Source organism: Chiloscyllium plagiosum, chromosome 8, assembly GCF_004010195.1.
Source record: "Chiloscyllium plagiosum isolate BGI_BamShark_2017 chromosome 8, ASM401019v2, whole genome shotgun sequence".
In the NCBI taxonomy this organism is placed as follows: Eukaryota; Metazoa; Chordata; class Chondrichthyes; order Orectolobiformes; family Hemiscylliidae; genus Chiloscyllium; species Chiloscyllium plagiosum.
Genome location: NC_057717.1, coordinates 99992744 through 100008890, shown reverse-complemented (window position 1 = coordinate 100008890; position 16147 = coordinate 99992744). Strand labels below are relative to the sequence as shown.

Genomic DNA, 16147 nt, shown 5'->3' with positions numbered 1-16147 from the left:
AAGTGGATGTGGATACAGTTACAATGTTTAAAATATATTTGGATAAGTACATGTATAGGAAAGATTTGGAGGAATATGGGCCAAGCGCAGGCAGGTGGGACTAGTTTATTTTGGGATTATGATCAGCATGGACTGGTTGGACCGAAGGGTTTCTGTGCTGGATGGCTCTATGATCTTAATAGAAGTCATGTGCATGAGAAATAGAAGCCATCCTTCAAGCCTGCTCCACCATTTATTAAGATCTACCTCAACTCTGCTTGCTTGCTTGCACTATTCACAGTTTCCTAAATCTTTTATTCTCAGCGACTGAACAGCTACAGTTATCTGTGGTAGAGAATTCCAAGTCTGTGACAAAAGAAATTTCTATTCATTGTGGAGAGTTCTGAATCTTTTGAATTCTTAACCCCAGAGGGTTTCATCAACATTTGGGAGATTTGGACACCCTTTTACAGGAAACGCAGAAAATTCACAGGAAATGTATAAGAAGAAGTTAGGAAAACAAATAGTACATTCGCTTTTATTCAGTTTGAATTCAACAGTAAGGAAGTCTTGCTGCAATTGTACAGGAAGACTACACCTGGAACATTGTACTAAGGAAGGACATACTTGCTTTGGGGGCAAGGCAACAACATTTCACAGGATTGATTCCTGGGATACAAGGGTGTTCTATCATTGAGTAGAGTGGTTCTATATTTTCTCCTTGCCCTATAAGAAGGAGTGATCTAATTGAAATGGATGCAATCCTTATTGGCTGAAAGGGTTGTTTCCCTTCCAGGAGAACCTAGAATTGGGGTCGTAGTTTCAGAATAAGCATTTTATTTCGGAGGATTATGAATCTTTGGAATTCTCTATCCCAGAAAGATGTGGATGCACAGGAAAATGTTAAAATGAATCAAGACTGAGATCAATAGATTTTATTTAGACAATAACAGATATCTAGGGATATATGGAAAGGGTAGAGGGTTAAGGAGATGATCCACTGTGAATGGTGCGGCAAATTCCTATTATTTCTTACGCTAGGGATCATTCTCATTCTTTGCTTTTGTACTTTGTCAACTATTTCATGTTATAGTTGAAAATCCGACTAGGGCTGTGTGGTCACTTCCCCTTCAATCCAACCCTGGGGAAACCAAGCACATTGGCTGAAACAGCAGTGTCAGTATCCACTTTGTTTGTTGTGTTTTGTGCACTAACAGCTCCAGGTGATGAACGGGCAAAGCCTGCCCTGAATCGCATTTCAACCCCTTCCAAGGTGCCACTTCATGGGTTTCAGTACACACACGAATCAGACTCCAGCAGCATCCTGGAACCTATCAGAAAGAGTATGATGCAGAGAATTGCCTCCACTCCTATGATCACAGGAGCCTTCGACATTGCTCACCTCTCCATACTGATCATTCTCATGGAATTGGGGAATGTTGGAAATCAGGAACATGGACCTCAGATGACAGACAAGGATCAAGGTCTGCAGGAGGTAAGATGTAGACTGTGACTCTTCCATGTATTTCTATATAATTTTTAAAAACTTTATATAATACTCTTCCTGGTTTCAGAACATACCAAAGATATTTCATTTAAAAATTAAGTATTTTTTGAATTGTGGAAATTGTTTTAAACGAAGAACATGGACAGCCAATTTTGCACATACAAAGGCAGCAGATCATTTTTTTAGGTGATGTTTGGCCACATAGATATGAGTGGAATAGATAGAGTCAATAGCCAGAGACTTTCCCCCAGGGCAGGATTGACTGGCACGAGGGGTCATAGTTGTAAGATATTAGGAGAAAGGTATAGAGGAGACGTCAGAGGTAGGTTCTTTACGCAGAGAGTTGTGATTGCATGGAATGCATTACCAGCTGTGTTGGTGGAAGCAAAGGCTTTAGGAACATTTAAGCGACTGTTGGACATGCATATGGATGGCAGTGAGTTGAGGGGTGCGTAGGTTAAGTTATTATATTTTACATTAGGATTAAACCTCGGCACAACATCGTGGGCCAAAGGGCCTGTTCTGTGCTGTACTTTTCTATGTTCTGTGTTCTATCACAGGTGACAATGCCCTTTACTTCTTGCAGTACCATGAGATCTTTCGCAAATTAAGAATGATTTCGAAAATGGTCACATTCGCTTGACAATGAACTGGAGAGGTGTGAGGTTGACTGCTGCAAAAGATGCAAACCTTTGTGTTATTGTAGCCAGGGTCACTTTGGAAGGGAAGAGTCAGATTCTTTCTGCGTTATCTCTGATATGAGTCATAGAGTCATACAGCACAGAAACAGACCCTTCGGTCCAACTCATCTCTGCCAAGCAAGTTTACCAAACTAAACTAGTCCCACTTGTCTGTACTCGGCCCACATTCCTCTTAAACTTTCCTTTTCATGTACCTGTCCAAATATCTTCTAAATGTTGTAACTGTACCTGCATCCACCACTTCCCCTGGCAGTTCATTCCGCATATGAAGTCTCAACCAGAATGGATAGACTTTTGGATTTCAAAAATCATTCAACAAGGTTCCTCACAGAAGGTTAATTCATGAGATAAGAGCCCATGATGTTGGAGATAGTATATTGGCATGGATAGAGAATTGGCGCATAGGCAGGAAACAGCAAGAGGTGCTAAGGAGTTCTGTTTCAGCTTGGTGACCTATGACTGGTGGGATTCCACGTGGATCAGTGTTGGGATCACAACTGTATACAATATACATATATATATATATATTAATGACTTGGAGGAAGGAAGTGAATGTCCTATAGCCAGTTTTGCAGATGACACAAAAATATGTGGAAAGCCGAATTATGAGACAGATACAAACAGTTTATAGAGAGATATTGATAGGTTAAATGAGTGGGCAAGAAGTTGGAAAATGGAATATAAAGTGGGAAAATACTAAGTTGCTCATTTTGGAAGGGAGGACATAAAAAACAACGTTATTTAAAAGGAGAAAACTGCAGAAAGCTGCAATGCAAGGGACTCGAGGGTATTTGTACATGAAACGCAGAAATGTAGCACATAAGTGCAGTTGGTCATCAGGAAGGTTAATGGAATATTGGCCCTTATTTCAAGGGGGTTGCATGATAAGAGGAGGGAATTCTTACTGCAACAGTACAAGATGCTGGAGAGACCACATCTGGAGCACTGTGAGCAGTTTTGTTCCCCTTATTTGAGAAAAGATATCATTTCATTCAAGGCAGTTCAGGAAAAGTTCAATGGGCTGACCCCTAGTATAGAAAGATTGTCTTATGAGCAAAGGCTAAATGGTTTGGGACTCTACTCACTGGAGTTTAGAAGAATGAGAGGTAATCTCATTGAAAGATATCAGATTCTTAAGGAGCTTAACAGGGTAAGTGCTGAGACAATATTTCCCTCATGGGAGAGTCTAGCACCAGACGGCATTGTCTCAGGATAAAAAGGTGCCAATTTAAGATTGAGATAAGAAGTGATTTCTTCTCAGAGGATTGAAAGTATTTGGAACTCCTTGCCACAGAGAGCTGTGAGAGCAGAGTCTCTGTGTATATTTGAGGCTGAGATAGACTCTCGAACAGTAGGGGAACCAAGGACTATGGAGAAAATGTAGAGAATGATTGTGAGGAACTTTGGGTCGGTTGAATTGCGGACAATCATGTCCAACTGTAGAGTCAAGATTAGAGTGGTGCTGAGGAGCAGGAAAATCAACGTTTCAGGCAAAAGCCCTTCAGGCAACGTTTCAGGCAAAAGCCCATCATCCTGCTCCTCGTATGCTGTCTGATCTGCTGTGCTTTTCCAGCACCACTCTAATCTTGACTCTAATCTTCAGCAACTGCAGTACCCACTTCTGCCATATCCAACTGTAGCCTAATCAATATTTTATATAGTTGTAACAAGTCTTTCTTGCTCTAATGTTCTACGCCCTGACTAACAAAAGCATCCTGTATGCCTTCTTTACCACTGTGTCTACCTGTATTGACACCTCGGGGTCTATGGACTTGTACACCCACGTCCCTTTGTTCCTCAGTACTCCCGAGGGGCTTACCATTCATTGCACATGTTCTTCCATTATTAGACTTCCCAAAATGCATCACCTCACACTTATCAGGATTAAATTCCATCTGCCACTGCTCTGCCCAATTTATCAGCTGATCAGTATCAGACTGTAGCCTGAGACCATCCTCTTCACTATTAACAACATCACTAATTTTTGTGTCATTCTCAAACTTACTAATTATACCTCCTACAGTCACGTCAAAGTCATTAATATGCATGAACAGCAAGGGTCCCAGCATCGATCCCTGTGATATACTGCTGGTCACAGACTTTCAATCACAAAAACAACACTCCACCATCACCCTTTGCCTCCTATTTGTAAGGCAGTTTTGGATCCAATTTGCCAACCTTCCTTGGATCCCATGTGTTCATTACTTTTTGGACTAGGCTTCCATGTAGGACCTTGTCAAAAGATTTACTGAAGTGCATATAAACCACATCAACTGCACTATCATCCTCAATATACTTAATTATCTTTCAAAAAAAAACTCAGTTGAATTCCTCAGTCAGAATCTCCCCACCCCCAAAAATCCATGCTGAATATCCCTGATCAATTCCTATCTTTCCAAGTATTAATTACCTGTCATGGGAATGTTTGATGGGGACAGTGTAGAGAAAGCAATACTCTATGAGAAAGTGAGGACTGCAGATGCTGGAGATCAGGATCGATCCAGCGCCACACTTTTTGGAAGCATTACTCTATATCTAACACAGTGTTGTACATGTCCTGGGAGTTTTTGATGGGTACAGTGTCGAAGGAGCTTTACTTTTAGTTTAAACGAGTGAGGGGACTTTTACTCTGTGTCTCACCCCTTGGTGACCCTATCCTGGAAGTATTTGATAAGTACAGTATCAAGGAGACTTTACTCTCAGTTCAAAAGCCCAGAGAGAGCTTGATTCTGCATCTAACCAATGTTGTTCCTGTCTTGGTAGTATCTGATGGAGAGCTTATGCTCGAAATGTCGACCCTCATGCTCCTTGGATGCTGCCCGACTGACTGTGCTTTTCCAGCACCACACCTTTTGACTCTGATAGTGATAGTGTTGAGGACATATACTTTCTGTTTAAAAGAATAGAAAAGCTTTACTTTATTTTCAAAGAAGTAAACGAAGTGTTACTTTCAGTTCATAGGAGAGGAATCTTTGTTTTGTATCTGTCAGCAAGTTGTACCTGCCCTGTGAGTATATGATAGCAATAGTGCAGTGAGAGTTTTACTTTCAATTTAAACAAGTAGAGGGAGTTTTATTTTCTGGTTAAAAGAGTAGAGAGAGTTTTACGTTCATTTTAGAAGAGTAGAAGGAGATTTAGAGTCAGAGAGATGTACGGCATTGAAACAGACCCTTCAGTCCAACCCGTCCATGCCAACCAGATGTCCCAACCCAATCTAGTCCCACCTGCCAGCACCCGGCCCATATCCCTCCAAACCCTTCCTATTCATATACCCATCCAAATGCCTCTTAAATGTTGCAATTGTACCAGCCTCCACCACTTCCTCTGGCAGCTCATTCCATACACATACCACCCTCTGTGTGAAAAAGTTGCCCCGTAGGTCTCTTTTATACCTTTTCCCTCTCACCCTAAACCTATGCCCTCTAGTTCTGAACTCCTGACCCCAGGGAAAAGACTTTACCTATTTACGCTATCCATGCCCCTCATAGTTTTGTAAACCTCAATAAGGTCACCCCTCAGCCTCCGACGTTCCAGGGAAAACAGCCCTAGCCTGTTCAGTCTCTCCCTATAGCTCAAATCCTCCAACCCTGGCAACATCCTTGTAAATCTTTACTGATCCAACTCTATGCTATTCCTGGGAGTCCTCTATGGCATAGTGTGGAGGGACCATTAATTCAAGTTCAAAAGAGAAGATGGAGCTCTACTTTCAGTTTCAAAGAGTAGAGGGAGCTTTGATTTCAGTTTAAGGGAATAGAGGGAGCTCTACTCTGTATGTAACCCTGTGCTTTATTTGCTCTGGGAGTATGATAGGGACATATACTGTCTGGTCTAATTAACTTTTTAAGCTTCCTCCAACATCCACCCCCTCCAAAAGAAATAGCAAAAAAAGCCTTGCATTTTTACTGTAAAGAGTTAGACACCAGATTGAACCAGTTAATGAGGATATCACCTTTCCTATATTCTCCAGGCATTGATACAGCTTGACAGGTTCTTACATGGTTCAGCCTCTCAAATGTGGACCATCCTGAACCTAATCCAGACAATCTGCATTCTACTGGAATCGGACAATGTGGAGGTAAAGGCACTTTAAATATTCCTTTAACAGAACTTCAGGAAACATAACAAAAAATGTACATTTGCACTGATGGAATTGGTGTAATGCAATTGGTTTTGGCTCCTCCTCAGACTTCTCCCCTTTAAAGCATTGGTTGTTGCTGTGTTGCAGTTGCTGAATGCCTGACAACTCCCTGCCTGCGCTTCAGAAAATGCAAACATATGAATTAGGAACAGAAACATACCAACTCACCCTTCGGTTCTACTTCAGCATTCAAGAAGACTATAGCTGTTCTGATTGCAGCCTCAACTCCACTTTCTCACCTGTCCTTGATACCCATTGACTAAATTATTAGTCAAGACTTTATCTTTTATAATGACTATGATGGGGTGGGGGCGGATGTTATAGTAATCAAGCCCCACTATTGCACTATTGGTGTCAATGGTTTGATTCCATCTCTAAAATGGCCAATTGTTTCCAGCTTCCACTGCTATCCAGAATAAAAGAGACTTTCACCAGGCTTCTTTTCCTAATTCAAAAATAATCTGTTTATTTTGAAATAAAATTAATTTCCATGCTATCTCCACCTCTTTCCCACTCACTCTTTCCTTAAGAAGCTTTTCAAAAACATACCTCTTTGACTAAGCATTTGGTCATCGGTTCTAATATCTCTTCAAGGGGTTCAGTGTTGATGTTTCTCTGGCATTGCTCCTGAGAATCACCTTGGTATGTTTTATTGTGTTAAGGACATTATATATGTGCATGTGGTCAGTGTTCAGAGAACAGAAAACAGAATTAATTTCATGCCAGGCCAAGCTACTTTCTCATTATGCTAAGACTGGATAGCATCTAAACCATAATCAGTAAATAGAACCTTATTCTCTTTTAATCCCAAAACAGACACACTGTCATGACTCAAAAGACAACATAAACTCTACAGAGATGGTATTTTACAAAGGACAAAAGATAAGCAGTGGTCGGCCAGTGGTCTGAGAACAAAGGATAGAATTTGAGACGCTATCACAGTGCACCGGGTTTCTTGCAGACAAAGTCGAATTGCTGACAGCTGTAGACCAATGGGAGATCTTTAAAACAAGGTTTCAGTTTAAATGCAAAGCAAGCTAGATCAAAGTCTTTTGGATTGTAGTCACATTTCAGCTTTTCAGAGTTTATTAAGTAGTCAAGCTACTGAGGTTTGGAAACTTTATCAGGTTCCCAAATACTTCAACCAAGAAAGAGAGAGAGATAGTCTTGCAGCAGTACTGCTGCTTTAAAAGTTTATTTTCCCTCTTCTGCTAAAACCCTCCAGGTTCATAAACCAAAAACCAAGTTCAGAAAGGTTACTAGGCAACCATTAGCACAACACTCTCCCTCCCCCTTTCAAAGCCAGGTTTTCCAGCAATTAATGCTTATTACCCCCATATCTTATCTCCCCAAAAGCTTTATTTGGCTTTTTCTGCAAAGTCACTTGACTCCCTGTAGTCAGCAGCTCATTCCTGATGAAGGGCTTTTGCCCGAAAAGTCAATTTTCCTGCTCCTCAGATGCTGCCTGACCTGATGTGCTTTTCCAGCACCACGCTCTCGACTCCAATCTCCAGCATCTGCAGTCCTCACTTTCACCTAGGTGAATCACAGCCCACATTTTCAAGAGATTAATTGGTTTCCATTAAAACCTTGGTTAACGCATCTTTTTAATCAATAAAGTATACAAATAGTTCAATATCTTAAAGTTTTCACCATTATCCATAAAATAGCTATGTCTTCCTAACACTACAGCCTTAAAAATATTCAGTGATCCATCCTCCACCACTCTCTAAGGAAAAGGGTTCCGCAAACTCAGGACCCTCCAAGAGAAAAATATTCTCTTCATTTCATCTTGAATAGGAGACCCTATATTTTAAAATTCTGTCTCTTAGTTCTGGTCTCCCCCACAAGGCGAAACATCCTTTCAGTATCCATTAGAGTGTGTTTACTATTTCACTCATATTTCCATTTGGAACTTTGACATTGGGTGTTGCCAAGTACAAGGGAACATCAAGCGTCAATTATGGCTCATTTTTACCAGAAATCCACCCACAGTTCTGCAGAACTGTGCTGCAGCCAATGCCTCAGAAGTCAGGGAGAAAATTAGAACAAGAAAAGAATGAATTAACTCATTAAATCCTTAAGTATCAGTTGAAAAGGTGACTTAGGCTGAATATTCTAAAAACAGAGTGTAGAATTCTCCTGGCTGGCTTCCCACCATGGATTTCAATAGAGTTGGTCTCATCTGAATTCTGCAAACTGTATCCTAACTCACACCAAATCTCTTTCACTCGTTATTCCTGCAATCACTGAACAAGCATTTTGATTTAAAAATTCTTGCCCTTGTTTTCAAACGCCTCCATTACACAGTCCCTCCCTACCTCCTCTAGCCCTCCATGATGTCTGTATTCCTCCAGTTCTCAGGCATTCCCAATTTTCATCATTTTAACATTTGCAGCTATGCCTTCAGAAACTTGGTCCTTAAGCTCTGGAATTCTCTCCCTAAACCTCTCCCTCTCTTTCCCACTCATTCCTTCTTTAAGAGGTTTTCATAAACCTATCTCATTGACCAAACACAGGGTCACCTGTTCTAATATCTTTTTATGTGGGTCAGTGTTGATGTTTCTCTAGCATGCTCCTGTGAATCACCTTGGGATGTTTTATTGTGTTAAGGACATTATACATGCGCAAATGGTCTGTGTTGAGAGACAGAAAACACAATTAATTTCATGGCAGACAAAACTGCCTTATCGTAGCTTGATACTGCTTTAAGCATCTTTTCCAAACACAGTGTGTAATCCACCCTTTGCACTGTTCCAGGTCAAACGTGGGAAGATCTACTCAAGCTTGGCAGGGAAAATTAGAAAACTGCTCTTGGACTTTCTGAGATTTGATTACAGAAGTGTCTCGTCCAATTTCAAAATTCTCAGTAAAGCTTTGAAGAAGGGATTGGAGTCAGCTTTGGACAGTTTATCTGAAACACCCCACAGCAAACTGCTGGACAGCTTCAAAATGGTAGGCAGTGCTAAACAATTCTTGTCTATGATGGCAGTTCAACTCAGGCCACAGGACATCAACCGCTTGTCATTACCATAGGCCCCTTATAAATAATATTAAGCACGGAGGCTTCTATATGCAATTTCATCGCTCTCTGATTTAAAATATTCACTGACTTCAGGCATAGGCATGTCTTCAAGCATCTTTAATCAGATGTTCATATGTGAGCAACGATGGGAGTTTTTATTTGCTGTGAGGGTATTACTGTTCATCATGAGAAGCAAAAAACAGACATCTCTGTTATATGTTTAGTGGGGACTTCCTGAAAGTTACAGCTGGCAAGGAGAGTGGTGTATTGATAATATCACAGGGCTGGTAGTTAAGTTAATGTTCACAATCCCACCATGGCAGATGGTGACATTTGAATTTAACAATAAAAAAAAGCTAACACAATGGTTATAATATATACACTATCAATTGTCATTTAATAAAATATCTGGTTCACGAATGTCCTTTAGGGAGGGCAATCTGCAGTATTTACCTGGTCTGGCCTACAGCAATGTGGCTGACTCTTAAATGCCCTCTGGACAATTAGGGATAGGTAATAAATACTGGCCCAGCCTCACAGCCTGTAATGGAAACTAAATAAAATCTTACATTCTTGTAATTTGGTTCACATCAATCCAGTCTTCCTTTCTCTAATCAATCTTGTAAAGTGGGACAGCACATGAGACTGTTAGGCCCATCATGCCTCTGTCAGGCACTTCAGGTCCACTTTAAAATAGGAGTCCATAAACCAAGATTGACATTATTCTTTAATGGGACATGGGCACCATTAGTAAGACTGGCATTTGTTTACCATCCCTAATTGCTCTTAAACTGACAGTTTCCCAAGCCAAGTCAACCATGTTACAGTGGATCTGGAGTCACGTCTAGGCCAGACTGGGTGAGGATGCCGGGTCTCCTTCCACGAAGGAACAAAATGAGCTTTTACAAGGATCGATGATAGGTTCATGGTCACCATTAGTAAGACTAGTTTTCAATTGCATATTTTATTACTGTAATTGATTTGAAGTCCATTAGCTACAGTAGTTGAATTTTAACCTATGTCTCCAAAGCATTCAGCAGAGCCTCTGGGTGACTAGTCCAACACATGAAGACCACCATCTCCCCCAAACTGCTCACAAAATAACTCTGGCTGCAGGTTGGCATTTCACTGAAGTACTGAGGGAGTGCCACATTGTCAAAGCTGTTGTCTCTTTGATATGCCATTAAAATGGCAATACTCTGACTTCCTGTATCTAGCTTAAGAGTGAATATTGAAATACTTTGGTCAGTATGTGTGTTGTGAGGCACGGAATAAAACGTGAGCAATCCCAAAACTGGATTTGTGGATTGTTTCCCCTGGTGGAAAAGAAAAGGCCCGGCGTTGTCTGAATAGAGAGACTTTGCATAATGATAAATAGTGAGGGTAAGTGGTGAGAAGCTGTTTCCACTGGTTAAAGAATCAGTAATAGTGTCAAGTTATTCAGTAGAACAAATGGGGAAGTTTGTGCGCAATGAGTTATTTGGACAGGAAACCCTTCACCACAACTGGCTATTGAGTGAGACACTTCCACTTAGAGGAGAATTGGATAAGTGCTTGAGAAGTGAGCATATATCAAAGACATGAGAAAATGGAATTAACACAGTCAGATCTGGTTGAAGAGCTACCTGCGGCATCTATGCAGTGAACTGAATGGTCTCTTGCCATGCTGAACTTCTGCAATTCAGAATATGCCCTGCATACTTGTTGGCAACATTTTGTAGTAGTAAATGTGTGCAGTAGGGAGCAATTGGCAACCTCTCAGGATTTCTCCTTCTGTATGATTGTTTCTCAGCCCAGGTAACCTGGCAGTCTAAGGTGCTGGATTGGGGCTCAAGTCTATATGGAGGTGTGGTTTTGAATCCCGTCGCTACCACTTGTGCTGGTACTTTGTCAAGCTGAGCCTTTGTGAGGGTGAATTCTGTTCAAGTTGCATGCATGAAAATGTGTTCTGTTTTTAAAAAAAAGTCTTCTCACATGTCTCCCTTTCAGGTGTTGTGGTATGGAATGGTGTCACTAATTCAATCAGTGGAGGACTCACTACCCTGGGTTCCAGTGCTAACTGATATGAAGAGACAAGCAGATACTACCTTCCCGACAACAAGCCCAGAGAACAATCAGGTAAGGAAGGATTGAGCTAACTTCTGATAGGTGACAAGTAACATTCATACCACAAGCGTCAGGCAATGACATCTCCAACAAGAAAGTATCTAACCATCACTCCATGACATTGAATGGCATTACATTACTGAAACCCTCTTTATCAACATCCTGGGGGTTACCATTGACCAGGAACTGACCTGGACTAGCCATATAAATTCTGTGGCTAAATTAGTAGGCCAGAAGCAACAAATTCTGCGGAAATTGACTCACTTCTTGACTCCTCCAAGCTGTCCAGTATCTACACGGCACAAGTCAGAAAAATGAGGGAATGGAAGAGGTTTCATATCATCCAGGACAAAGTAGCCCAGTTGGTTTGGAAGCCCATGTGGCACAGTGGCACAGTGTGTGTACCATGTACAAAATGCATTGTAACAACCCACCAAGCGTCCTTCAATAGTAGCTTAAAAACTACAATCTCCACTACCTAGAGGGACAAGGACAGAATGGCAACAGACCACTTGCACATTCCCCTCCAAGCTACACACCATCCTGGTTTAGAAATGTAGAATCATATAACATGGAAACAGATCATTCAGTCCAACCAGTCCACGTTAATCATGTCCCCAATCTGAACTAGTCCCCACCTGCCTCCACTTAGCCCACATCCCTTCCAAACTTCTCCTATTCATGAAGCTATCCAAATGTCTTTTAAATATTGTAACTGTACTTGCATTCACCACTTTCTCTGGAAGTTCATTCCACACACGAATTAGTCTCTATGTGAAAAAGTTGCCCCTCATGTCCTTTTAAAATCTTACCTTTCTGAGCTTAAAAAATACGCCCCCTAGTTTTGAACTCCCCCACTCTCGGGAAAAGACCCTTGTCATTCACCTTATCTATGCCCCTCATGATTTTGTAAACCTCAAGATCACCCCTCAACCTCCCATTCTCCAGTGAAAAGAGTCCCAGTCCTTCCAGGCTATTTTTATATCTAAAACCATACATTCCTGGCAACATCCTGGTAAATCTTTTCTGAACTCTCTCCAGTTTAATAATATCCTTCCTATGACTGGGTGACCAGAACTGCACACAGTACTCCAGAAGAAGCCTCACCAACATCCTGCACAACCTCAACATGATGTCCCAACTCCTCTACTCAAATATCTGAGTAATGAAGGCAAGCATGCCAAACACCTTCTTAACCACCCTGTCTACCTGTGATGCAAATTTCAAAGAACTATGCAACTGGACTCCTAGGTCTCTCTGTTCTACAAAACTACTCCCCTACCATTGACTGTATAAATCCTGCCCTTGTTTGTTTTACCAAAATATAATACCTCACATTTATCCAAATTAAATGCCATCTGCCACTCTTCACCTCATTGACCCAATTGATTAAGATTTTTTTGTAATGTTAGATAGCCTTTTTCACTGTCCTCTACATCACCAGTTTTAGTGCTATCTACAAATTACTAACCATGCCTCATTCAAATCATTTATATAAATGACAAATGAAAGTGGACCCAATACCGATCCCTGTGGAATACTGCTGGACTAGGCCTCCAGTCCGAAAAACAACCCTCCACCATCACTCTCCTACCATAAAGTCAATTTTGTATCCAAATGACAAGCTCACCCATGTGATCTAACTTTACTAATTAGTCTAGCCTGCAGAACTTGCCAAAGCTTTACAAAAGTCCAATCAAACAACGTCTACTGCTCTGCCCTTATCAATCTTTTTGATTGCTTCATTAAAAAATTCAATCAAGTTTGTGAGACATGATTTTCCTCACACAAAGCCATACTGACCATCCCAAATCCAATTTATTGCCATTCCCTCATTGTTGCTGGGTTAAAATCCTAGACCTTCCTTTCCAACACCAAAGTGGGAGTGTCTACTCGCATGGGCTGCGGTAGTTCAAGAAGGCAGCTCACTATCATCTTCCCAAGGGAAATTAGGGATGGGAATAAATGTTGGCCCAGTCACCAACACTGCATCCTGAGAATATTAAAAAATTGTACAAGGGACTCATGTGAAAATGGACAATTTCCCAGATGATTTACTGCCCATTTTGTTGAGAGTGGTGCCAATAGAGATAGTGGGTGCACTGGTAATCATTTTTCAAAAGTCTGTAGATTCTGGAACATTGTCTGCAGATTGAAGCATTGTAAATGTAACCCCTTTGTTTCAAAGAACAATATGGGAGCTCGAGATCTGTGAGCCTGCCAACAGTAGTAGAGAAAGTACCACAGTCTATTAGAAAGGATGTGAAACTGGATAGCAGGAAATAATGGTCTGATTAGGCAAAGTCAACATGATTCATGAAGGGGAAATCACATTTTACAAAAATGTAGGAGTTTTGTTTTGAAGATGTTGCTTCATGTTATTCTTACAGAGTAGGTAAAGTGAAAATAATGTTTGTGGTGTATTTGGACTTTCAAGTGGCTTTCTATTAGGTCACTTAGAGGAGGTCTGTAAACAAAGTTAAAATACAAGGGAGGCTGGGATTAGAGAATAGTTAACAGAAAGGAAACAGTGCAGGAATAAATAGTCAATCCCAGATTGGCAGGCTGTGACCAGCAGGGGTCTGTAAAAGGGCCATATATCAATGTTTTGGATATGAAGACCAAATGTAATATTTCCAAGTTTGCCAGGAATATAAGACTAGGTAGTGATGTGAGTTGTGAGGAGTCTGCAAACTGGCTTCAAAGGGGTTTAGACAAGCTGACTGAGTGGGCAAGAACAAGGCAAACAGAATATAATGTGGATAAGTGTGAGATTATCCACGTTGATCAGAAGAATGGAGGTAGACAGTATTTCTTAATTGTGAGAGATTGGGAAGTATTTAAGTGCAGACAGACAGGTGCGTCCTTGTATATAAGTCACTGAAAGCTAACACAGGAACAGGAAGCAATTAAGACAATTATTGAATTGAATTAGCTTTATTGTCACATACACTGAATGAAAAGTTTATACATCACAATTTACAACACCAACTTAAGCACAGCTTCTTTAGTTACAAGATCTTAAAAAAATAGAGAAATAAAATGTCCAGCGTTGCAGAAATAAAAGTCCAGAACAGCAGGTCTTCCAACCCAGAACACACTGGCACCCAGCCTCCAGTTGCCCTGGCACCAATTAGGAAGGCAAATGGTACATTAACCTCTATCACCAGAGGATTTGAGTTCAGGAGTGAAGATGTGATGCTTCAATCTTGCTCCTGAAGAATTCCTGAAGTTTTTGTTCTTTTATCTGAGAAAGGATATCTGCGCATGGTGCAGGTATGATGGAGCTTCACCAGACTAATCCTGGGGTTAGATAGACTGACTTTTGAGGATACATTGAAGAAACTTCAATGCAGAAAGGATATTTCTCAAGAGCTAGGAGGCAAAGTCTCAGACTATTTACAGCAGAGTTGAGGAGGAATTTCTTCTCTTAGAGGGTGGTAAAATTTGAAATTCTCTACCACAGAGGGTCTTGGAAACCTATTCATTCAGTATTTCCAAGACAGATTTGTAGATACTAATAACATTAAGGAATATGGCTTTGATGTAGATGGTCAGCCATGATCTAGAGTAGCAGAGCTAATTCAAGGGGCTGAATGGCCTACTCCTATGCTTGTATACATTCTACTTCGCTTGTTAAATATTCATATAAAGTTAGCCATAACTCCTCCTGTTTTTCCAGTGCTGATAGCTATTTTATAGCACTATTATGACCACTACAGCAAGACTGGTCCTTTCTGTTTTAAACTGCAGGTGACTGGCAACAGTAAATATTCTCCCCATGACACAGCGGGGCTTCTATACAATAAAGACTGCTACATTAATGTGTCTGAAAGTGCTTCGAATGTAAAAGCTCCTGGACTCAGTCATTTGGATGCTGTCCTCACAAAGGTAGGTGACCCCTCCAGCGCTGTTTACAAGATGTTTCAATGATGCACCTGCCAGAGTCAGAGTCATATAGCACAGAAACAGACCCTTCGGCCCAACCAGTCCATGCCAAATAGAATCCCAAATGAAACTAGCCCCACCTGCCTGCTCCTAGCCCATGTCCCTCCAACCTTTTCCTATTCATGTACTTATCCAAAAGTCTTTTAAACCTTGTAAGTGTGTCCCTTTCACCACTTCCTCAGGAAGTTCATTCCAAACACGAACCACCCTCTGTGTAAAACAATTTTCCCCTCATGTCTTTTTTAAATCTCCCTCCTCTCACTTTAAAAATATGCCCCCTAGTCATGAAACCTCCCACTCTATGGAAAAGACAGCCCCATTAACCCCAGTCTTGCGGCACTGCAGCAACAGTTGCTTAAAACACTGGGTGAACCTGACAACAAATTCTCATTGGGGGTAGAAATCAGAGGCAAGTCAAACCCTAAATTATCACCTGTGGCTGTGGCTGAGTTAAATTAGGCTTTTAAGACTAAGATTTTCTTTTGGTCAAGAAAGCATAGCACAGGATATGGAACAAACGCTGAGAAATACGGTTGAGATACCCACTAGGCATGATCTACTAGAAAAGCCAACGGGTCCAAATGGGGATTCCTCCAATTTTGAAAGCTCCCACAAGTTTAAGAACATGCACAAATTGAATCGATAATATGCAACACGCACACATGCACATACATGCACACACACATCACACACGCACACTCCCACAAACACACACACAACACACCCACAAACACACACAACAC

General features: G+C 41.1%; 1 protein-coding gene across 1 annotated transcript in view; it reads left to right on the top strand.

Annotated features, from left to right (window-relative positions):
* The window catches only part of LOC122552236, a 58503-nt gene that overhangs the window by 10076 nt on the left and 32280 nt on the right, over nucleotides 1-16147 (top strand). The window contains exons 9-13 of the mRNA XM_043694891.1: nucleotides 1197-1474; nucleotides 6155-6262; nucleotides 9086-9280; nucleotides 11340-11468; nucleotides 15210-15347. Of these exons, the coding sequence (XP_043550826.1) occupies nucleotides 1197-1474; nucleotides 6155-6262; nucleotides 9086-9280; nucleotides 11340-11468; nucleotides 15210-15347 (848 nt within the window). The remainder of the gene's footprint in view (nucleotides 1-1196; nucleotides 1475-6154; nucleotides 6263-9085; nucleotides 9281-11339; nucleotides 11469-15209; nucleotides 15348-16147) is intronic.